This window comes from Epargyreus clarus, unplaced genomic scaffold (genome assembly GCF_041222505.1).
Source record: "Epargyreus clarus isolate Ecla_fem2 unplaced genomic scaffold, WU_Ecla_fem_2.2 ptg000014l, whole genome shotgun sequence".
NCBI lineage: Eukaryota > Metazoa > Arthropoda > Insecta > Lepidoptera > Hesperiidae > Epargyreus > Epargyreus clarus.
The window spans coordinates 5,180,701-5,204,261 of NW_027332222.1; the positions used below are offsets into that span (position 1 = coordinate 5,180,701).

General features: G+C 34.2%; 3 protein-coding genes across 3 annotated transcripts; 2 read left to right on the forward strand and 1 right to left on the reverse strand.

Moving 5' to 3' along the window:
- The first annotated feature begins 90 nt into the window (after positions 1-90).
- On the forward strand, positions 91-6,315 carry LOC140747266 (growth hormone-regulated TBC protein 1-A). The gene is made up of 6 exons (XM_073079587.1): positions 91-252; positions 339-523; positions 1,741-2,007; positions 2,364-2,546; positions 2,877-3,130; positions 4,166-6,315. The coding sequence occupies exons 1-6, from the start codon at positions 233-235 to the stop codon at positions 4,268-4,270; spliced, it is 1,014 nt and encodes a 337-aa protein (XP_072935688.1). The 5' UTR covers positions 91-232; the 3' UTR covers positions 4,271-6,315.
- A 1,186-nt stretch (positions 6,316-7,501) lies between these two features.
- Positions 7,502-9,111, reverse strand: LOC140747267 (mitochondrial import inner membrane translocase subunit TIM14). Its single transcript, XM_073079588.1, has 3 exons — positions 8,903-9,111; positions 8,585-8,824; positions 7,502-7,755 (listed from the first exon to the last, which is right to left on the reverse strand). Exons 1-3 carry the CDS (start codon positions 8,903-8,905, stop codon positions 7,639-7,641), a joined length of 360 nt encoding a protein of 119 aa, XP_072935689.1. The 5' UTR covers positions 8,906-9,111; the 3' UTR covers positions 7,502-7,638.
- Positions 9,112-9,730: 619 nt separating this feature from the next.
- Karybeta3 (karyopherin beta 3) lies at positions 9,731-22,828 on the forward strand. The gene is made up of 18 exons (XM_073079589.1): positions 9,731-9,889; positions 10,631-10,864; positions 13,934-14,076; positions 14,452-14,653; positions 15,154-15,279; positions 15,604-15,815; positions 16,674-16,905; positions 16,999-17,142; positions 17,235-17,354; positions 17,731-17,926; positions 18,209-18,361; positions 18,590-18,763; positions 18,998-19,302; positions 19,544-19,684; positions 19,890-20,109; positions 20,284-20,584; positions 20,899-21,112; positions 21,858-22,828. Exons 1-18 carry the CDS (start codon positions 9,773-9,775, stop codon positions 21,939-21,941), a joined length of 3,318 nt encoding a protein of 1,105 aa, XP_072935690.1. The 5' UTR covers positions 9,731-9,772; the 3' UTR covers positions 21,942-22,828.
- The last annotated feature ends 733 nt before the right edge of the window (positions 22,829-23,561 follow it).

Below are 23,561 nucleotides of genomic sequence, written 5' to 3' on the forward strand. Positions count from 1 at the left end.
TTCCTTGTTATAACATTATATAATCTTCAACACTTATTGAAAGTTACAATATGAAAAAAAAAGAAAACCACAGATGGCAAAGTGTTATTTTTTGTGAAAATTAATAGCTGTCATGCGGGGGTGATAGATATTTGAGTGGGGTGTTTTGGGGCGTATTAAAATAATTAACACGCCTAATCTTACAATTATGCTGCTTGTGTCGTAAATTTCGTTTATCTAATATACTAATAAAATGGCCCACTCAAATTTCAGGTACGTTTTCAATAAAGTAATATATTAAAATGTGATTCAAGCTTCTATTTACTAACTTTAATGCCTTACTTTGTTTGACCTTACAGTGCCGTGGATGAGTACGGTTTTGAAAGGCACGAAGACTTCGACTACGAGAGCTATGAGGAGTTCATGTCTGTTTATTTGAAGGTACTTGCCTCACGAGCCCAAAAGTGGTCCATTTTACTCGGCGAAGGAAAGTCGGTCAAACGTACGAACACGGTTAAAAGATACGTGCGCAAAGGGATTCCGAGTGAGTATTCCGGTTTGCTGAAGTTATTTATACCTCAATACTAAATGAAATAGGTATTTAATCAATTTTAATAATAGATCATACCTTCCTGGTTATATAAACCTGTAAAAATAAAGTGATTTATTATATTATTATATGCTTCTGCTGTATGGCAGCAAGACTAGGGCTGCAACAGGCACAATAGTTTTACTAAAGAATATATTATTGCTCTATAGTATTTATAGTTTTTGATGTTAATCTATGAGCAAGGCTTTAAATATATAATAGCCATAAGTCAGGAATGTTAATGTTCCATATATAGAAATAATTATATAAAAATGTGACCATTCAACATTGCATTGCAACTGTTTCCACTGTATTCAGCTCTGATATGATAATTAAATTATAAAACTCAAATGAAACCAATCTCGTTCACTAATAAAGTGAGTTAAGGGGTTTAAATTGGGCGGTGAGTCATTTGATAATTAAGCTGGACAAATTTGAATAGATCCTACTCATGCGTAATATTTTGAATGATAAGTATAAAATGTACAATTGATTTATTACTATTTATGTCTAAATAAATTTATCATGTGTAAAATTATCTAAATTGTTTTCATATCTATAACTGATTTTTGATAGCAACTGGTAATCAATTAGAACTTTTAATCTATGCTGCTAATGAAATACAGTTTTGAATTATTTAATTAATCCAATTTTAGACATTAAATATATTTTTTAAATAAAACACTTGAACTAAACTTACTATTACTATAATGAAAGTAATTAAAGTTATAGTATAAATTGATAGCTTTAATTCTGTATATTTATTTGAACCTCGCTTATATAAATTGATGTAATATATGAATATTGTGATTAAAAATTCAAATTTATGGTAAAATGGAAAATTTACTAGAATTCATGACTTTCATTTTCCACACATGACACAAATGAATTATATAATAGGATAATCACAGTTTTATAAAATTTTATAACAAACCTGTTTCATCAGTATGATAAAAAATAGTTGTCTATTTATATTTAACAATCTGTCCCTGGAACCCTATATTAATTAATGTTGAAAATGTTCTTATAAAATCTGATTATATAATGATATCCACGTCACTGATCGGTTTTAAATATATTGCTTGATAATAATACAATTTATTTTACCAAATTCCATTTCTATTAATATTATGAATGAAAGTATAAAATTTGAAAGTATAAACTTCTTTTAGGTGAGCATCGTCCATCAGTATGGATGGCGATATCAGAGGCAGAGAGAATGAAAGACCAGTCCCCGGATCTCTACCAAAAAATTTTGGACGGGCCATTCGAAAAGGAACTAGTTGATTTGGTAAAAACGGACTTGCCACGTACATTCCCCGATAACATCTACTTCACAAAGGAAGCCAATCATCAGACCCATCTGTTCAATGTACTCATAGCTTACGCACACAACAATAGAGTAGTCGGCTATTGTCAGGGCCTCAATTATATTGCTGGTGAGTTAACATGCATGTTTCATACAATAATATTTTTCATATTCAATCGAATATTAGTGGATTGTTATTAGAAATTGGTATTCATCCTTAGGACGCTCCTTCACCAGAAACATTTGACTATTAATAATGTTCAGAATCGAGAATTATATTGATGAATGAGCAGAATAGGTAATTAGAGTGTGTGAACTGTAAATATTACAATTTGAAATATTGCAATAATGAGAGAATATCTGTAATACAATCTGTGTTTAATATCTAGTCTTGGACTGTTATATTGAAGACAAATGTTTCAGTGAGGGAGTACCTTTTGTACTCACTATAACGCATATATTATAAAATTGTAATATTCATTTCAGGACTACTCCTCCTATCAACAAAAAGTGAAGAAACTTCATTCTGGCTGCTAAAAGTATTAGTTGAGAAAATACTTCCAGATTATTACACTAAAACAATGGATGGATTGATTGTGGACATCGAGGTGTTATCAGAATTAGTCAAATCTAAAGCACCAGATGTACACCAGCATGTCATAAACCTAGGTAAGGCCAAATCATCTTATGAGATTAGTGATAAGAGAATTGCGAAATCTGTTTCTGATTATCTGGATGACTTACAAGATGTTTACAATGTCTCATGTGATTATATTTAGCTGATAAAAGTTTGATAAACACTGTTGACATTGAACCATTTTTAATGAAAATTAGGAAATTCGTGGAAATATATTTGTGAAATTATAATAGATTATACACTTGATATTAACACAATTAGAAGATGATGTAACAGGAGACTCATTGTCTCTCAAGGTCTCAAGATATGTGGGTGTTTACATTCTGAGATTTTAATTGAGATAAATACTTTTTCCTTTACAGGTCTACCATGGGCCGTCATAACCACGAAATGGTTTGTGTGTCTCTTTGCCGAAGTCCTTCCCATTGAAACCGTGCTCCGGATATGGGACTGTCTATTCTACGAAGGTTCCAAGATCCTGTTCAGAGTTTGCTTGACGTTGATAAAGAACAACCGTGCTTCGATCATGGCCTGCAACGATTTTACCTCGCTGGCTGAGTGTTTCAAGGCCATCGTGAAGAATGCCAGCGCACTGCACTGCCACGAGTTTATGCAGGTGCGTTTACATATTTTATACGACGTTCTACGACAAAATATAGTAGATAGATACTTACATATACTTAGTAGGCATAATTTCCTTTACCACGATTGTAATACTATTTGGCTCACGAAGGCACCACCACGCCCGCTCGGGCCAACGGTTGCACTCACCTATGACAGTAGTGACGTATGCGTTCAAGACAAATACCGACCTACCCACATACACTACATCAGGGTAACCTTAATTATAAGAGCGTTTTCACATTATCCGATCCGATATCGGTATCGGACGCCGATACGATATCGGGGTAAGTAAAATGTATGAAACATGTACCTGCCTTTCACATTGTCCGTTCCGATATCGGATATCGGAGCCGACAGCGATATGCTGGCGACACCATCGGACGCCCGTGAGCCGTCGGGCGATAATGTTTGTATGTGTGCTCTACGTGTATCTAAATTGTCTCTGTGTGCGTAGAGCCCGATGCGCGGCGGCCATTTTGAGCTTGTTTACTAGTTTGGTTGTCATCATGGCGTCGTCATCATTTAAATACGATATAATTACATTAATTGAACTGGTAGAATCTAAACCATGCTTGTGGGATAAAACTCACGAGGAATATAAAAATAAAATACTCCGAGACAATAATTGGCGAGAAGTTTGTGAATACCTTGAAGAGGGATATGAAGTTTTAAATCAAGATGAGAAAAAAAAGACTGGTATTTAAGTAATTTACACTTTTAATAAATCTGAAAACAGAACTACACGTTTACATACGAGTACATTATAATACCTACATGGTTTTTTTTTTTGCGTCTCAAATATAAGAGATACAGCAAATAAAGTTTTCTATTATAGTCTGCCATGATGACCTGTCCGCACTAAGCTATCGAGCAAATGGCCGTATCGGAACGATTTTGTCGGAAATATGTGAAAATAGCACATGGTGTCGGCTATCGGATGTCGGCTATCGTCGTCCGACACCGATATCGGATCGGATAATCTGAAAACGCTCTAAGTGTAAAAAATTTTTTCTATTTATTTTTACAGTCGATATTCAAAGTACCTGGGACTCTCTCCAACGCCACCATAATAAAGCTGAGAGCGCGCTTCGCGAAGCAACGCCGTGAGCAACAACAGAAGGAACCGCGGTGAATCGCTTCTTATACATAAGGAACTTTTGATCTCAGTCTTATCAAAAGAATACCAAAATAATACTAACTACTTAAATTTTTAACGGATTCTATGGTTTTGTAATACGTACAATTTTCATAGGCCTGGTTCACCTAAGCCAAAATTCTCGAACGGTAAAGAGATTAAAATGGTAAACGATTTCACTTGAGAGCAATTGATGATTTGATTTACACTTATAGTTACTATTCTTGTTTCAAAGTGTCGCTTACATTTGTAAAATGTTTGTTGGTGAACCAGGCATTACAATAAAAAATGATTTAATACTTATAATATTTTTTACCTTAACGTCAAGGTATATTTATAATTACATTATTAAATATTTTCAATGTACTTACAGGCATCACAACGTCAAAGTAAAACGGGTCCGATAATATCAATCAGATATAATTATAAATACATAATTGAACTATATATCAAGAAAATCATTATTATATTGCTGTTATGATTGTTTCCAGCCCTCAAATAACTGATGTCATCTGTTGTAACAATGTATTTACTTAATGTAAAATTTACATTGTAAATAGATTCACGATTATGACTTATAAATTACAATTTTATTATGTATTGTAATGTTTGACTTCGTAATTGGGTGTACATTGTATCCTTATTAAAATTCTACTTATATAATCAAATGCTTTAAGTGTTAATGAATCGAAAATTAAATATGAACATTTAGTATAAAGAAAGTTATTGCATGTCAATGTGAAAATTAATTGTAAGGGTCCTTCATTTGATCTTTCCATGTAAGGCGCATATCTATACGTAATGTGAATTTCGCCGTTCTATAATTTAGGTTGTTTTCGTCGTGATTGTAACGTCACAAGTGACGTCACTATTCACCTATTCAGCCTAGAACCTAGATCTAGTTCGAGGCGATTGTTATATTCGAAAACAACTGTCATGAACTATTAGAACAAAAATAATTAACATCCGTTATCTATAAAATGAATGGTAAACTATAAATTTTTGTTCACTAAGATTTTTAAAAGTAGATTTACGACATGGAATATTATAAATTTTATTGCGATTTTATGCATAGCACAAATGTAACTTGCTTCCTAGAATATAAAAATATAGGTTGTGTCATGGAAATATTTTCCCATTGTCCTGTGACATGCGCATCATACTTTTTTTAAACACTGTACAAACACTTACTAGTCTATACAGCTTTTGTAAAACGTTTATTTTTTATATCCAAATAATGGATGTATTTATAAATACTTATGTATGATTCTAACATGACAAACTTTTTTTCAGCATGTCACTGGTATTTGTACAATAAATAATTTTATAAGATAAAATAAAAGTTTTCTTTTGCATATCATTAAATTGTATTGTTATTTAGTATTATTTTTGTTATAATTTTAGATTATGAACAAAGTTTGCAGTAGCACTGTTTTGTATGAATGTGAATGTAATAGATTATATAATTATTACTGTACATTGTAATATTAAGCATATTGATTGCAGATTGATAAGACCACTGATCTGTTTGTTTAGCAATAATGCTATAATTATGTTGTATACCAAAAACTTTCTAAACAATCAGCCCCGAAAATAAACGCAAAAATGAATTATCGCTCCTTTAAGCAGTTGATATTTTTAATCATGTTATACAATATTCTAAAGTTATTTACAATAGTTTTGGAAACGCACGTCTTTAACAAGATAATCAAAATCTACCTCTCTATTATTTTACAATGTATATATACAGCACATGATCAAAAATGAACCCTGGCCACAGTAGTCCTTATTACTTATGGTATAGTACCGATTATATCTGGTACCCATTAGGAAGAAACCTCGGCCCTGCGTCAGGAAATTGCTTAGTTGTCGTGTCTACAGCCAGTAATCTATTTTCAAAGTGCAAGAATTCTTCTGGGTTTGACACCGAAGTATGGACCTGAACACAGCTCATGGCCTTATAAGAAGTGTTGCGCTGCGGTATTCTAGCATAAAGGTTTACGCAAAAGAGAAACAGTTATACGAGGCTTTTCGACCTATCCCTTAGGCAGCTGCAGTATTGCAGCTGTGTTTAACTATTGAGCAGCAGTTGCCACTAACCATCCAAGTGGATTGCATGCTCCTTTACTACTTCTATTATATAAAAATGCCTTTTTACTTATTATACTATAAGTGCAGCTAAATCATTTTTCAGTTTGTTTTTAACTACTTTTACTATATTTATAATATTTTGATTTTATTGTGTACATTCATAATGCTGTGTTGTCACAAATGAATTTACATGAGTTTTCGTAAAATATAGATTTTTTTTAATAAGTTAGGTATGTAATATTGGTTTGTTATTAAAATCATATCCATAATAAAATGATTTGTGACAAAGTGCTGTTAAATATCTACTACATATGTTGTATACTACTACACTGTATATTCATAAGCATCTTGTCCAGTTCTTTTTCATATGATGAAGTTAAAAACAGTATAAATTTATTCACTCAATAACAAAACTTACTCACATTATAAGTGTGCAAATACATTGCTATTTGCCATATAAAATAAATTCTGCTTATATTTATCGTGTTAAAATAAAACTTTATATGTGTGTGTGAATAGATGTTAAATAGCTTTAAGTGGTAAAATTATGGGTATGACAATTGGTTCTATTACTAATTACATATTTGAAGACAATGCGCTTATTTTTTCTAATCAATCCTATTCAGTTGTACTAACAGTTCAGTAATGACATATTTGAATTGTAAAATTCAGGTTATTGCACAGAGTATTGCCATAAAATGTTTAAAGCATAACAGAATACAATGTTGAGATGTTGAAACTGAATTTTATTTCAATTTTTTATAATAGCAGAACTTGTAATTCAAGTTACAAGTTGATTACATCTCATGCAACACATGTGAAGGATTCTGGGTTCAATACCTGGGGTTAACGATATACAAATAATTAATTTAGAGGTCAGGAAATTAATGTATTTGATTATTTATAATCAAACTCCCATACCAATAGACACTGTTCCTCCTTTTATTTATATAGTGTGATGAAGTACAATACTTTTTATATTTAAAACATATTGCAGTTGAATTGTATTCGGTAATCGACTGCAGGGCTTAATTTTTTGGCTTAAAGCAAGGTATTTTAATTTTGGGAAAATAGACAACTATTAAATACCCAAATGCAACTAACTAGGCAGAAATCCATTTAACTGAAAGCAACATATAACAATGCTTTGATAATGTATTTTATTTCTACAATATCCTAAGTTTATCTACATATTTAACAAAATATAACTATATGAAACATAATTCATTTTTAATTTTTTCAATAGTTATTGCCAGTCCATATGTGAGTGAACCTCATGATTTTCCACTTTCCAGAATATCTTTTGCTTCATTGATTTTTGCAGCTAAAAGTGGGGAGCCTCCTTTATCTGGATGGTTTAACAACATTATTCTTCTGTGAGCATCGCGAATCTGAAAAAATAACAAAATGTGTTCTCTATACAAACAGATAACTGAAACTAAAAAAATCTATCTTATCAACACCCTTAGAGAATCAGATTCACTGAATTCAAACAGAAGAAAATGTTAAGGTACAACTGGACCAAGCCAATTAGACGAATGGGTGGAATGCGGCCTCTCTCCCAGAGTACCTCCTGATGCCCCGATCACACCCTAGTATTGTTCGCAGCTAAACTCTCAGTCTCACAATTCACAAATAATTTCTGGATTATGTTTTGTTTAATGTTGTTATTGTTATCAATGTACATAGTTATTGTTTCTTTGTTATTTAGTACGTTGTTTGTTAAGTTTTGACTGTACTGTATGCTTAGACAGCATTAAAATGGGAATTAATAAGACTATTCATAGCAGAGAGCGAACAATGATATTGTGAGTTTTACATTTTACATATTTTTTTTTGTACTCATTAGTTTTCGTAACAGTAGTTAAAGTATAAATTATTAGACAGAAGTTTATTAAAACTCATTTTATAGGCATTGATCAAATTCGCACATGTTATTTTTTTGCCAGCGGTATGCTGTATGCAGCTTACGAGTAACGTCATGTTTGACATTCGTCTAGTAGGCTTGGTCGAGTAGTATTTGTCATCAACCCATTACCGTTCCTCTGCTGGGCACTGGTCTCCTCTCAAAATAAGAATGATTATGCTAGATTCCACCATATCTGGGCAAGTGTGTATTTCACACACCTTTGAGATTTTTTTCAGGCGTGCAGGTTTCTTCACGATGTATTCCTTAACCGTTAAAGCAAGTGATAATTAACTTCTAAGTTCAGGTATTACCTTAGCCTTATTTGCTGTCGGACTGACGCCTAATATTAACGCAGCTTCTCTTTTCGTCATCTTAGGTTCAAAGCCACCTTTGTAATACTTAGAGTTAGCTAGCGATTCGGCGTCAAACTTGGGCAAATTCTTCATAGCATCGGCGAATCTCGACGAAGCGTTCGGCATCTGACGGAGCAGGTAGCGCCCGGCAAACCCCACTGCGGCCATCCCTAGCCCAGCTAATATAATAGAAGTACCCTGGAATGTTATTCATGTTAAAATATTGTTTATTGCCTCTTATTATGAAACCAGTTAAAGGTTATTTCATCAGCGTACCATAATTAATTTATACACTCCACTTATTTATCAGCTACTACTATTTTTAATGCTCGAATGGTTTTCAATTGCGCATCTTATAAAGAAAATGTTTGAAATTTTTAAGATTGTCACTCGTATGATTGTGTGCTGGATTTTTGGATTTGATTTATTTCAATTTCAACTTGTCTTGTCTGCCTGCCAATGTGACTGTCAAGTGTCACTGTCATATTGAATTGAAATGACATAATATTATCTTATTTTGTTTCTAATTGTCATCTTTCACTCCCTGGCTTCTACTCTTTTGCTTCACATGAATAAATTACGGTTTTTAAACGTTAATACATTGAACTACTACGTTTTATCGTGACAATAATATTTTTTTTATTCTTCCCCCTATCAGCCCTAGCTTTTAATTTTAAAATTGCCCTGTTAAACTAGTGAATCGATATAGACTTAAGTAATTATAGGATGTAATAATATTTATTTGGATTTTTTGGTTCGTTCCAAATTACTCACTAGGATTTCAAGTATATAATACTTACAATGCATTATATATTACATTTCAAGGCATTAATGAGGCTACAAAATAAATATGTTATGATCAATGAGTAGCATGCGTTGTAAAAAGTTTTTTCTTAAATAAGCCATCAATAAATCTTATGTTAAAAAATAGTTCTTCTTCAGATTTATTTAAAAACAAATAAAAAACAAAAGATGTATGATCAATAATGCACCATGAATATTAAGTGTAATAACTAAACAGTTTGAGTTAAAAAATATTAATGACTTTATTTATTTAAATAAGATCTGAAAACCGTTTATGATCGGAAAGTCATAGTCAATAATACTGGCAACACAATGGAACAATAGCCGGCCGCGTAAAATTTTATGAAAAAAAATTGGGCCTTTTTGAAGAGGTTCAACATGGCAGGAGATCAGGCGCAATTTTACCAATTACTAAATACATTATTGGCTACAGATAATGACACCCGCTCCCAAGCAGAAGTAAGTGATTGTGATTTTTTACATTTTAATTATAACATCTCCACGATTGATCCAGGCAATCGCGTTCTAGTAACAGAAATCTAGAAGTATGGCCTCGTGTCAAAACGTGGTCATGGAGGATCTCGATTAACATTTTGTGAAACAAAAGTTAAAATAATATTTTAATGTTGTGGATACGTATCAAGTTGTGAAGTAAATTTGGTGCATTTTGACAGTGCAATATTTTATGCTGAGTGGGTAAGTTTTATTTATGCGCCTAACCAATGCCGCTAAGCGGCCGCGGGCGGCGTTTCCGACATGTGGATTTCAATTTAATTTGTAATTTACTGATGTACTTATTTACAGTATAAATAAGATTTGTTTCAAATATAATTGCAACGTGACTATAATATTATTTGATCTACAATATGTATATTCATTTTATGCAAAATTACATTTCAATTTATTATTCTTTTAAAAGAAGAAAAACATTCTATGTGCACAATATTTTTATTTTTATCCTACTTTTTATAATTTTTGTTTTTTTTTTTTCAAGTTACTTAACATTTGTATAGTTTTTTGTGTATTTCACTGTAAATACACAGAGGTTCATTTCAAAATTTAAGACAACTTAATTTTGTAAGAAAAGTGGTCAGTTAATTAAAACCCAAAAATAAACATGCAGCCTGAGATTTCGTACATCATTATTTATCATAAAGGCCCTCAGGAGTTCTGTACTGACAGACACATTTTTGTTCATAGGAAGCATACAACAACATTCCAACAGAGACAAAAGTAGTACACCTAGTGAATGCTATTCAAAATGTCGACCTCGGGGACGAGGGGCGCCAGACGGCGGCCGTGCTGCTACGCCGCCTCCTCAGCGCGGAGTTCTTTGAATTCTTCCCCAAGCTGCCCTTTGAACAGCAAGCCATGCTCAGGGAACAGCTGCTCATCACACTGCAGATGGATGTCAGCCAACAGTTACGAAGAAAGGTATAATTATGATCACACTTTTTTTATTCTCCTGTATCAACAATATCTCTTTTGACATTACAATCATCTCATCTAACAACTCTTCTGCTATGAATTATAATTGAAAATCAAAACTAATATTTTATACTTTTTATAAATTGCTATACAGGAATCTTACTATGACAGTAACCAACCGGCACTTTAAAAAGGTTTCATTGAAATAGTGACAGAAACATAATGCACATTTATTTCATTACATTATACAATGATTGGATTACTTATAGGAAGCATGAAGCATATGGAGCTGTAGTTTCTTTGACCACATCTTTTTGCTAATTGAAATAATCACTATGTTATTGTGTTTTATACTTTGGACTTGTAGTAGGTATTTTAATAGGAAAGCTGTGGTTTAGTCAAGGTTTTATCCACCTAGACATTTTTATACCAATAATTATTATATTCAATACAAATTATAACTTAAAAATGTGCAGGAAATATATTTTGTAATAGAAAAAATACTTATATATCTTACACAAAGACATAAATGTTAATCTCCAAAACTAAACTTGTAAATATAAAGATGTCGTTTTCTATTTCATATGACTTATTTTAGTCTTTGTTTAATAATTTTTCAAGATATGTTGAATTTAGTGATACAAAATATGTGTCGAAAAAACTGAGTTCACTAACCCACACATTGTCATACCTATGTAGACTAAAATACCAAGAGATTTTAAAAATTAACATAAATAAATTCTGGAACTAATTAAAATTACAATAGACAAATAGATCCTAACACAGCCACGCCTATAAATTATATAGCGCGCTTGTTGAGCCAATTAACGTGCAGTCCATTGCCAACGCATAACACGTCGATTTTCACAGACTTTCTGTATGTAAATGGTTACCAAATTACTAAAAGGAAGTTACTTCAGTCTTTAGTTACTTTACTACAAATTACATTAGTCTATGATGTGCAGTCATACTTCACGCAAATATTATACATGTTCGTATGTCGGATAATCGCGATAATTACTGACCTACTGGCTTCAATTCCACATTTCGCTATTGGAAAGTTACATTATTCCCGATAGGCATAAGCTATTCAAATGTAAAGCACCTCTGCGTGAATCTGTGCCTACTATTTGCAATTTATTATTCACTGGCATACAAAAGCGACCCATTAGGTATTCCTTTTAAGGCAGCGTACGGAGGCGCGTCATTGCAGTCGCTGGAAGCAATCGATCGCCATCTAACGAGATACATGGGCTTAAGTGAATAATATTTATGACTAAAATAGAACACAAGCGACCCTCGGTCTGCGATTCCTCTTAAACGATCGAGATTCGTTTGCAAAAGGGTCGTACGTGAATAGTCAGATAATTATTAGTTACTACTTATCGTCTCGATATTCTAGCTAGTAATAACTGGCAATTAGTGATATTTGTATTATCATAATCACATGATTGCCTCTGATCGTTAATAAACGCGTTTACTTATACAGGCTTAATAATTATCGCGCAAATAACCTTCCCACAAAAGCCAACATTCAAAAGATTTTATTATATAAAAAATCGAATACATCAAATATGTCTATTGCTTAGAATATAATTGTCTTGCGATTTTAATTACGTTCGGTTGAGCGCAACTTACGCAATATTAATAAAACAATCACAAAGTATTATTTTCTATAACATTCTTAATCCATTGACTGTTCTAGAATAAATGCGTATAAAAATAAGTTGATGAAAATAATCCTTATTCAGCAGTTTTTCGAATCTTGCATTTCTATAGTACTATTTTCGAATACAATGTTCCATTATAATCTTTGGCCGACCTTAGGTCATTGCGTTACTTCAATTGACGTAAATTCGTCATATCGTTGAAAAAACATGAATCTGACACAGTCAATAGTCGATTAAATAATTAATAGCTTTCTGGATCATTGTTACAACCTGCCAGCAAAAATTGCGTTTGTTCTCGTATCAATTAAATGGATTTAACATCTACAACGAGGTATCGAAATAGATTCTTTGTTTGCGTTTGTATTTTCTACACTAGAACGTATTTCTGATGTCTGTTTTAAGACAATACAATGTTTTAAAATGTTTCTCTGTTTGTATCCTAACATTAACTATTAGCGATAGTTTAGCGAAATTCCTATTATAATATCCACAAGTATTTCTAATATCTAGATATATCTGACAAGAAAATTTTATCTTTATATGATTTTATTAAAATAAACACAAGACTCGTTTTAAAGTCGAATACTTAGAAATGAAACCGGTTTTAACGCTTGCTATTTTTAGTTAGTAAACGTGTGTTTTATATACGTGAGCACATCATAAATTGATAAGCTCCGCTTTGCCGCGAAAAAATTCTTCCTAAACATGATTAAGTGGTGCCCTCGGTTTTATTTCTGACTCATAAATGAATCAGGCCAATGTTCAGAGATCTAATTTTGTACCTATTGTAGACACGATTATTCATCCGCCCAATTAGACAATGTCGATAAACAAAAGGTCCAAGGAATACAAAAATTGGTATATGAATAGATTTAAACGAAATATTTTTGAATGTGAAATTTAAACATTTGTGTATGAATCCTACATTTTCGACTTCGTACACCACTTCTGCCTCTAGAGTGTCTTTTTTTCAATGTCTACTTCACTACATCCTTTAAAATAAAAGCCAGTGGCGTAAATATAGCGGCTATAAGATAAAAATAGAAGTAGGTGTGACTGTGGTGAATCTGCATGTGTCACTGTAATAAAGTAAACTATCACTATAACATAAATTAGCAGAGCAGATAGCAAAGTTTACTACTTGTCCAAAGGATCATATAGACTCATAGACATTTTAGCCTGATAAAAGGCATTAGGTTCATAGAACAATATGCATATTATAGATGAAAGGAAGAAAGCTGTTAAAGCTCCAAAATTGCTATACAAATGATATGAAATAACAAAAAATAATTTAAAAAATCATGGATACAATTTTTCAAAAACATATTTTAATCAAATATCTATAAACTGTTGATTGGTTGCGTTTTATGTGTTGGATACTCATGGCTTGAATATTTGTCCGTAGATCTGTGACGTGGTATCAGAATTAGCGCGGAACCACCTCGACGACGACGGCAATAATCAATGGCCAGAATTCTTGCAGTTCATGTTCAATTGCGCCTCTGCACAGGATCCCAACATCAAAGAAGCTGGAATACGAATGTTTACGTAAGTTTCAAACTGGTTGGGTACTGAAATAAAAAAATGCATTTGTAATGACAACTAATAATGAAATTTCACATTACATATTTTCAAGTTCGATAAGTTCTGGAATCGCGTGCTGCTACCGTGGCATAAAGAGACAATTCTAAAGTTTTGTCAAAAAAGTGTGTCGTCCTAACGCCTAAATACGAGGCGCACTGCACGTTTTCGTACGTTACGACGAACGACGTCGCCTATTTTGCAGGTGCAGCACTGCACTGCTTTTATGTGTGTAGGCTTATAACAGTTTTGATTCCCTTGATTTGTAAATCTCAGTGACAAGTATAATTCAATGAAATTATAAAACAATTGTTTAAAATTCATAACTTTTTTTTTTAATAGGTCAGTGCCCGGCGTATTCGGCAACCGCCAGAACGACAACCTGAATGTCATCAAACAGATGCTCGTGTCAGCGCTACAGCCCACCGAGTCGGCCACGCTCCGCATGCAGGCCGTGAAGGCGGTGGGCGCCTTCATCTTGAACCACGACAAGGAACCTGCCATTCTCAAACACTTCGGTGATGTACTGCTTCCTCTTATGCAGGTGTGTAGTGGCTTCTTACAAATATAAAACAAAGAGAACCACAATTATACCTATATTTTATAGAAAGAAATATTCCAAAATATAATATGTTTATGATATTGTTTAAATAGTTCCTCATTCAACTAGGATTTCTAGTGTTATGTATAAAAAGATTTAGCATCTATTTCTATAAATTTATTGTTACAAAAAGTATTGTTTTTCTAATAAAAAGAATATAAATGCTTTAAATCTAGTTAATTCGTGTAAAATGTTACTATTACTTTCGCGTTTATTAATTCGGAAGTAATTAATCATGCACATAAAACTCCTACGTGCACATCTCATAGTGAGATGTGTTACTGCCAAAATGTGCAAAATTAATTCTGAGGATTTCGCTAACATCACCCTTTCAATAGGATGAAGTTTGATAGTAGCCCTCAGTACAACTATAAAAAATCAAATATTATTCAACTACAAATTTCTTGCCACTTTTGTTAATCCATTATTCAAAAATTTTGCAGTTTGTAATTGAAACAATCGAGAAGTCAGAAGATGACTCTGCACTGAAAGTCTTAATCGAACTCGCCGAGACAGCGCCTAAGTTCCTCAGGCCGCAAGTGGAAGTGATCTTCCAAGTTTGTATCAAGGTGGGTACATTACTTATTCATTCTTTACTAATTACAGTATTTTTCTATACATATTCAACTTTCCACAACAGTTCACACTGTACTAACAATTCACCACAATGGTATACATATTGTTTATAACATAAGACTTTAAGGCTACACTGAAACTGACGGAGTAGTATAGCAGTCGTGATCTAACTGCCTTAACTGTAACTGTGTGTACGCATAGTAAATGTAACATACAAGTATAGCAGTCGTGATCTTACTGCCTTAACTGTAACAGTGTCTACGCATAGTAAATGTAACACAACATAGTCCTGTAAACAACATATAAATCGTGTGCAGGTGATAAGCGACGCGGACGCCGAGGACAACTGGCGCCAGCTGGCGATGGAGACGCTGGTGACGCTGTGCGAGACGGCGCCGGCGATGGTGCGCAAGCAGGTGCCGAACGCGATCCGGCTGCTCACGCCGCTCGTGCTGCAGATGATGTGCGAGCTGGACGACGAGGCCGACTGGGCGCTGCAGGACGACGTCGCCGACGACGACAATGAACTGTTAGTATTGTGTCGTACAAACCTTATTATATATTACATATTGTGTGCGTCATTATTGTCCTGTTGTATCGCTTTTGTAATGTCCAATGTTTTATTTTATTTATGTTTTATTATAGGTTTTAAATTTAAAGTTACGAGATATGAAAGAAAGCAATAACTATGTTTACATTTAGCATATCAATTACGTACTTGAGTTGTTTGAATTTTTAAAATTAACTTATTTCTTTATTATCTTGAACCAATCTTAAAGTCAGTTGACCAATCATGGACTGTATTGATTACATAAACAGGAAATATCTTTATTTTATAAACAATTAGTAAATTAGTAAAAAATATTACAATTTGAGTTTTTTTTTATAAGTCAAGAAAGCTTTTTGGTATTAAATTATGAATTGTTGCTGTTGTTTATGTCTAAATTGGAATTTTGTAATCGTCATGTTTGAAGTTAGTGTAATTTGTGTTTGTTTTGTCTTATTATATTTGAGTATAATTTAAATCCAAATTTCAATTCAATTCAAATTTTCAATGGATGACACAAATATTGACTGGATAAATAAGGTGAAGGAAATGTCTATAAAGGTTATAATAATCGTATGTGGTTGGTTTTCAAATAAATGTTGGAGTATTTTTTTTTTTTTGGTACATACAAATGCTCTTGCTTGGTGGGTAAGGTTCATTTTGTTGGCTGCATGTTCTGTTAATTGTCGCTTTGGGGAATCTTACAAGATTAATATCGAGATAATTAGCATCCTTTGTCTATATGAAATAGGATGTCAGTCCCTCGATAACATTTGTTGTTTAAATTAAACTTTGTCCTCCCCTCGTCTTTCTTTGTCACTAATCGTGATGTATTTTTAGCAACCACGTCGCAGCCGAATCTGCATTGGATCGCATGTGCTGCGGGCTGGGTGGTAAGATCATGCTTGGCCTGATCGTGGGTCAGGTGCCCGAAATGTTGAGCTCCCCTGACTGGAGGCGGCGGCATGCGGCCCTCATGGCGGTCTCGGCGGCCGGAGAAGGATGCCACAAACAAATGGAACAGATGCTCGACCAAGTTGTCTCCGGTGTACTCAATTATCTTACTGACCCTGTATGTATAATTTTTTATAATTTTTCACATGTTCTTTATTCTTCTTGTTCTTTATTTGACATAATAAATTCTAAATTAATGTTGTTTTTACAGCATCCTCGTGTCCGATACGCAGCATGTAATGCGGTTGGACAGATGTCTACAGACTTTGCTCCCGTTTTTGAAAAGAAATTCCATGACAAAGTTGTACCTGGTCTATTGATGGTGCTCGACGATAATGCCAATCCTCGCGTGCAGGTAATATATTGCACACAATATTTGGCAGGTCTTAATAGCTTTTTAATATTAAATTTTTTTCAGCATTTTTACATTATTTTGGTATCTTTCAGGCTCATGCAGCTGCAGCATTGGTCAACTTCAGTGAGGATTGTCCCAAACCAATTTTAACTCTCTATCTTGGACCTCTGATGAACAAGCTTGAAACAATTTTGACTACCAAATTCAAAGAGGTAATAATTATAAACAATGATTTACTTGAGAATGTTTAGTACTGGTTTCCAATGTTCGTTAGTGGCAAATCCGTTACATAGGTTTAGTCACTTCCATATCATTGGGAGATTAAATATGGCGATTGCTCCCTTTCTATCTCAAAATAGATAATCAGGGATCTCAGTCCAAAAACAATATTACACAATATGATATTTATACATTCGGTTTTATAGATATGGTGGTTTTAACTTCATATTAGCCTTTTCTCTGGCCAGCATAGTTAAAATAATTGAACTGAATTTTACATATTTTCTCATTTCATCTCATATGGGATTTGTTCCTAGTATGTTTGTCCTAAGACATCGCACTAATGTATTCATACACTTAATTTTACAGTTGGTGGAACGCGGTACAAAGCTTGTACTGGAACAGATCGTGACTACCATCGCGTCGGTAGCTGATACTGTTGAGAAAGATTTCGTAGAGTACTACGACCGGCTCATGCCCTGTCTCAAATATATCATTGCGAATGCCAACACGGATGAGCTGAAGATGCTCCGTGGCAAGACTATTGAATGTGTTAGCCTTATTGGTGAGTTTAATTTGTTTACATATACCACGTCGGACCATCTATGTTTTACCAATTTTGTGGTAGTGCCAATAAGTTTTTGAAAATGATTGTAGATTATATGAAAGAAACTGGAAGGGATGTGTTTTTTGTACTTTCCCTGTGTTTACCCTATTCTGTTTTAAAATATTAATGAGTATTCTTAAATACGTAAAATTGTTACCAACACAATATGATTTTAATTTAATTGCTACATATTTATGTCCTATATTCGATCTTGTAATTTATAAAATGCATGACTTTTAGGCTTGGCCGTTGGAGAAGAGAAGTTCATGAATGATGCATCAGAAGTGATGGACCTGCTACTGAAGACTCACACTGAGAATGACCAGCTCCCAGCTGATGACCCGCAGACATCATACCTTATATCGGCTTGGTCACGTATTTGTAGGATTATGGGTAAGTTCTAGTTTTGTATGACATTAAGTTTCAAAAGGCTTCATCTTCCATCTACAGTAGATATTTAAAATACAAAGTTCGTTTTTACCTTACTAAGGGTAAACTTTTCGATTGTATATAATAATATGTTGGTTATGTTCCTTTGAAGATTCTGGAATCCTCGATGCAGCATCGAGGACGACAAAAGGGGATTTACTCATATTTTTCAATATGTCAATGTAATTACAGGCAAGAAGTTTGCTCAATACTTACCCATGGTTATGGAGCCAGTGATGCGCACGGCAGCTATGAAGCCCGAAGTGGCACTACTTGACAATGATGACCTTGAATCAATTGAGGGGGATTTGGACTGGCATTTCGTCACATTGGGCGAACAACAAAACTTTGGCATTAAGACGGCAGGTAAAATAGAGATTAAAATTTTCTATTATTTGTTGTAATACAAAATCACTTTATGACATCACTCAATTGAAGTTTACAATAAATATTATTTCCACTCATGCTACACAGTGAAATGTTATAATCACGTAAATTAAATATTGTACCTTGTCTCAATAACCTGTCTCAAAACTACTCCTATTTTCATAAACACACATAAACCTGTAATGATCTCATATCAGATTAATTTGTTATTAGGTCTGGAAGACAAGGCGTCAGCTTGCGACATGTTGGTCTGTTACGCTCGCGAGCTCAAGGAGGCGTTCGCCGAATATGCCGAAGATGTGGTGAAGCTAATGGTGCCCATGCTGAAGTTCTACTTCCACGACAACGTCCGCACCGCGGCGGCGGAGTCGCTCCCGTACCTGCTGGAGTGCGCGCGGATCCGCGGCCCGCAGTACATTCAGGGCATGTGGGCGTACATACTCCCCGAGCTACTCAAGGCCGTTGACGCGGAGCCCGAACAAGAGGTTCAAGTTGAATTGCTGAACAGTCTCGCAAAGGTGCTAATCAGTTTAATAAAATATTTTGTATGACTTGTGAATAGCCACTAAATTGGCTGTTGTAAGTTCAAACCAAAAATTCAGGCTAAATTTATTAATTTTAGATTTATGCATTAAAGTTTTATGATTTTTTACTGAATAACTTAAATGTTCTTTGCTAGCTATTGTTCACTAAATATATAAAAATAAAATATTTTGGACATACATATTTTAAGTACTATATAAATATTTTTTATTGCAGTGCATTGAGCTTTTGGGCGCTGGTTGCCTATCGGACGAGATGATGGCTGATGTGCTTCGCATACTGAACAAACTGCTCACGGAGCACTTCAGTCGCGCCGCTGCACGTCGTCAGAAGCGAGACGACGAAGATTACGATGAGGTTAGTAGTCTTCATTATGAGTAATTGCCATTGAGAACAACAATTAATGATGACTTGAAAAATCGCGTATGATTATCATTTAATATGTTTATTATTTGAAAATATCTATAAAATTACATACTACATATTAATCAAAACCGATATCTCGCTATGGAAAAAATATATAATATAATATTAATTAAAAAAAAATTGAAACTCCCTTCAGGTTGTAGAGGAGCAGCTTGCAGATGAGGATAGTGAAGATGTGTATGGACTGTCGCGCGTGGCGGACGTACTGCACGCTTTGATGATCGCTTATCGCGAAAACTTCTTCCCACATCTTGATTCCTTGTTGCCACATTTGATCCAACTCTTGAACCCTGGACGGCCCTACTCTGATAGGCAATGGGCGATTTGCATTTTTGATGACGTTATCGAATACGGAGGTAAATTTATACTATTGCAATATCTAACAATAAGTCCAATGTCTTTTATTTTTAGTGGCTTAGGTACCATGCAAATAAGCATAATATAAATATAAACTTAAAATGAAGTCTGTTAATTAATTCTAAGTGATGCAACTACATTTATTTATTCAATAATTATGTTTTTTGTTGTAGGACCCGCGTGTGCTAAGTATCAAGATATATTCTTGGAACCCATGTTGAACGGACTGCGCGAGCCAGAGCCGGAGGTGCGCCAGGCTGCGGCGTACGGTTGCGGTGTTTTGGCGCAATACGGAGGTGCACAGTTCGCTGGCGCATGCGCCCGTGCTGTGCCACTACTCGCTGCACTCATAGCGGAGCCTGGCTCCCGGTCCGTCGAGAACCTCAACGCTACAGAGAACGCCATCTCGGCCGTCACCAAGATTATCAAATACAACCACTCACAGATTAACAGGGATGAAATCATTAGGCATTGGTAAGTGTATCTTATATGTACAATGATAAGAAAATAAAAACAACTTCAATTTATAGCGCGTATTTGCTCCCTAGTTTTTAAAGGCATTTTTGTATGAAATAAATTTAGTTACTCTCAAAAACTATATCACTTATCATATCACCACTGAATACTTTTTATCCCCCCCGAAACTATTTTTATACACAAAGGTTACAAGTTATTTGGTTTCCTAACTACTCGTATTCGTAGTATTTCCTCAGTACAAATACAAATTATGAGCTAAAAAAATTGAAAGTTATACATTTGTTACTCAAACACGATTATCTATGTTCCAGGCTCACTTGGTTACCGGTGGTGGAGGACACGGAGGAGGCGCCGCACGTGTACTCGTTGCTGTGCGAGCTGGCGGCGGGCGGCCACCCCGCGCTCAGCACGCCCGACGCGCCGCAACGCGTCATCGCGATGCTCGCGGAGGCGTTCCTGCGCGACGCCGTGCCCAACGACAGTCCCGTGTTCGCGCAGATGGTCGGACTCGTCAGACAAATACAGGTATAGTCTGATTCATAATTAGGTGTCCAAAATATAAACAAAGAAATGTCACTGTCAAAATTAACAAGAAACACAAACTTTAACAAACTCAACAAAAAACGAAAATTTAACAAATATACACAATTTAACAAATGCATTATGTAAACGAGAAAACATTAGAGTTTGATCACAATCACGAAAATGAATAATATCAGTTACGAATCTTAAAAATGACAGCATAAGAAATGTCTTGGATTCCGATTGTGTTACCATTATCACATTTTAATTTTCTACCATAAACTTGGTTTTTTATTATTATTACTGTATGAAACGAAATTGAGGTGATATAAATATTAGAAAATGTGAATTAATCTTAATTTATTTAGATTATTATTTTATTATTGTTGTATTACTTAAATATCGACAAAAATAAAAACTACCATTTCTAACGTATTTTCTTGATAGGTCAACACCTTTGTTTACATTTTGGACACCTAATTATGAATCGGAGTATAGGTGATTATTGATACATATCTTGAAAACCTTTACTGTCACGCGTGCACTACTTGCAACATTTATTTATATATCTATAATTTCATAGATTCTTTAATTTTACGCGAGTGGGCGTGACAGGAAAAATAGCCTTTTTTGTAATACAGTAATGTAAGCTTTTGTAATTTTTACTAGTTTTAAGCGCATTTCAATACAGTGTAATTAAACTTTGAGGTCTATCTAGTTGGAGTCTAATTTTAACAATATATTTCAGACTAACGCAGAGTTGTTCAACTCGTGCCTCATGCAGCTGAGCTCCGAACACCAGGAGGCACTGAAGGTGGCGCTATCGACTTAGGGAGTTCTCGCGCCGCTATCTCTATTTATTGCCCGCCACACGCCGCTCCACACTGCGTTCCGTTGCCAGTCACGCTCCCTCTACGATGGCATCATTGTATTGACTAATCCTTCATCAACCGCCTTTATTATATAACTAAAACTTATATAATGTAACTGTTATGGCATATAAAAATACCTATTCTACACCTTATGTGTCTTCTCCGTTTAAATAGACTGGTTAATAATAATAATTTAATAATCATGAAATATATGTACACTTTATTTCTATCCATGTTAAGGATTGTTTCTGCGATCTCATTCTTAAAGAGAACATCTGTTGGGCTAAAAATTGCTGTGATATATTTTTACTATTTTTTGATGTTCACCCGTTGAAAAGTAGTACCTTGTTGACCATGTAGATGTCGATTTCTAAAATGTTGTTTTTCACGAGCCATATTAGACCATAATGTGGTTGGTCCAATTGTCTAAAAATTTTTGGCTTCCTGTTACGTTAGTAGAGTTTATCGTATAAAAATTAAAGGGTTATTAATTAGCCAGGTATAACGAAATGAATTGTTTCACAATTTTCGTGCATTTTATCCTTTATAATCTTTTGCTTGCTTATATTTATTTTGGAAGCAATTATGCATTTTTATTCATTTGTGTAATGAAAATACTTGTCTAGGCGATGATTTTATTCCATATAACACGATAAATTGGACCCCCTGCATTCAGGAACATTAAATATTTTAGTTTGCCATATTCGGCTGCGTTGGGAACTTGTAGCAGTTTCTCGCAATGGACGAGACTTGTCTGTTTGTAAGAAATAATTTTATTCAATAAATATATATAATATTATATATACATTTCTTTGTTTAACTAAAATAAAAGTTATTGACATTTAAATTGGTAGTTTTATTTATTATGATAATGACTTCAACACACTTATGTCTAGCGTGATTTCGAAGTTAATTATGTAATAAAAAAAATGTTCAAGATGGCGGCCGATGGATAATTGTGATTGGGTCTCCCAAATTTTTATATATACGAGGGTACGTTTTTAAGTTCGCGGAATGAGGGACAAGGAGCGAAAATAAAATGTCAAAATTATTTTTCTTTTTCTACATATTCTCCTGCAAGACGAATGCATTTTTCAGATCTTTGTATTAACTTATTTAAACCCTCATAAAAAAATGTTTTGTCCTTGTCGGAAAAATACGAGGAAATTGCGTCCTTTACTTCTTCGTCTGTAGAAAATTTCTTTCCACGAAGCTCTTTTTTCATTTTTGGAAAGAGATAATAATCGCTGGGAGCCAGGTCTGGACTATAGGGTGGGTGATTTAAAATATCAAAGCCCACCTTATGCAGGGCAGCCAGTGCAATACGGCTCTTGTGTACGGGCGCATTGTCGTGCAACAGCAGGACACCTCTGGATAATTTTCCTCGTCTTTTTTCTTTGATGGCTTCTTTTAACCACTCCAAGATTGTTGCGTAATATTCTCCGGTTATAGAGACACCTTTATCTTTGTAATCTATTAACAAAATTCCTTCTGCATCCCAAAAGACTGTCGCCATGAGTTTGCCGGCCGATTGTGACACCTTAAACTTTTTAGGAGGTGCTGTACCCTTTTTATGCCAC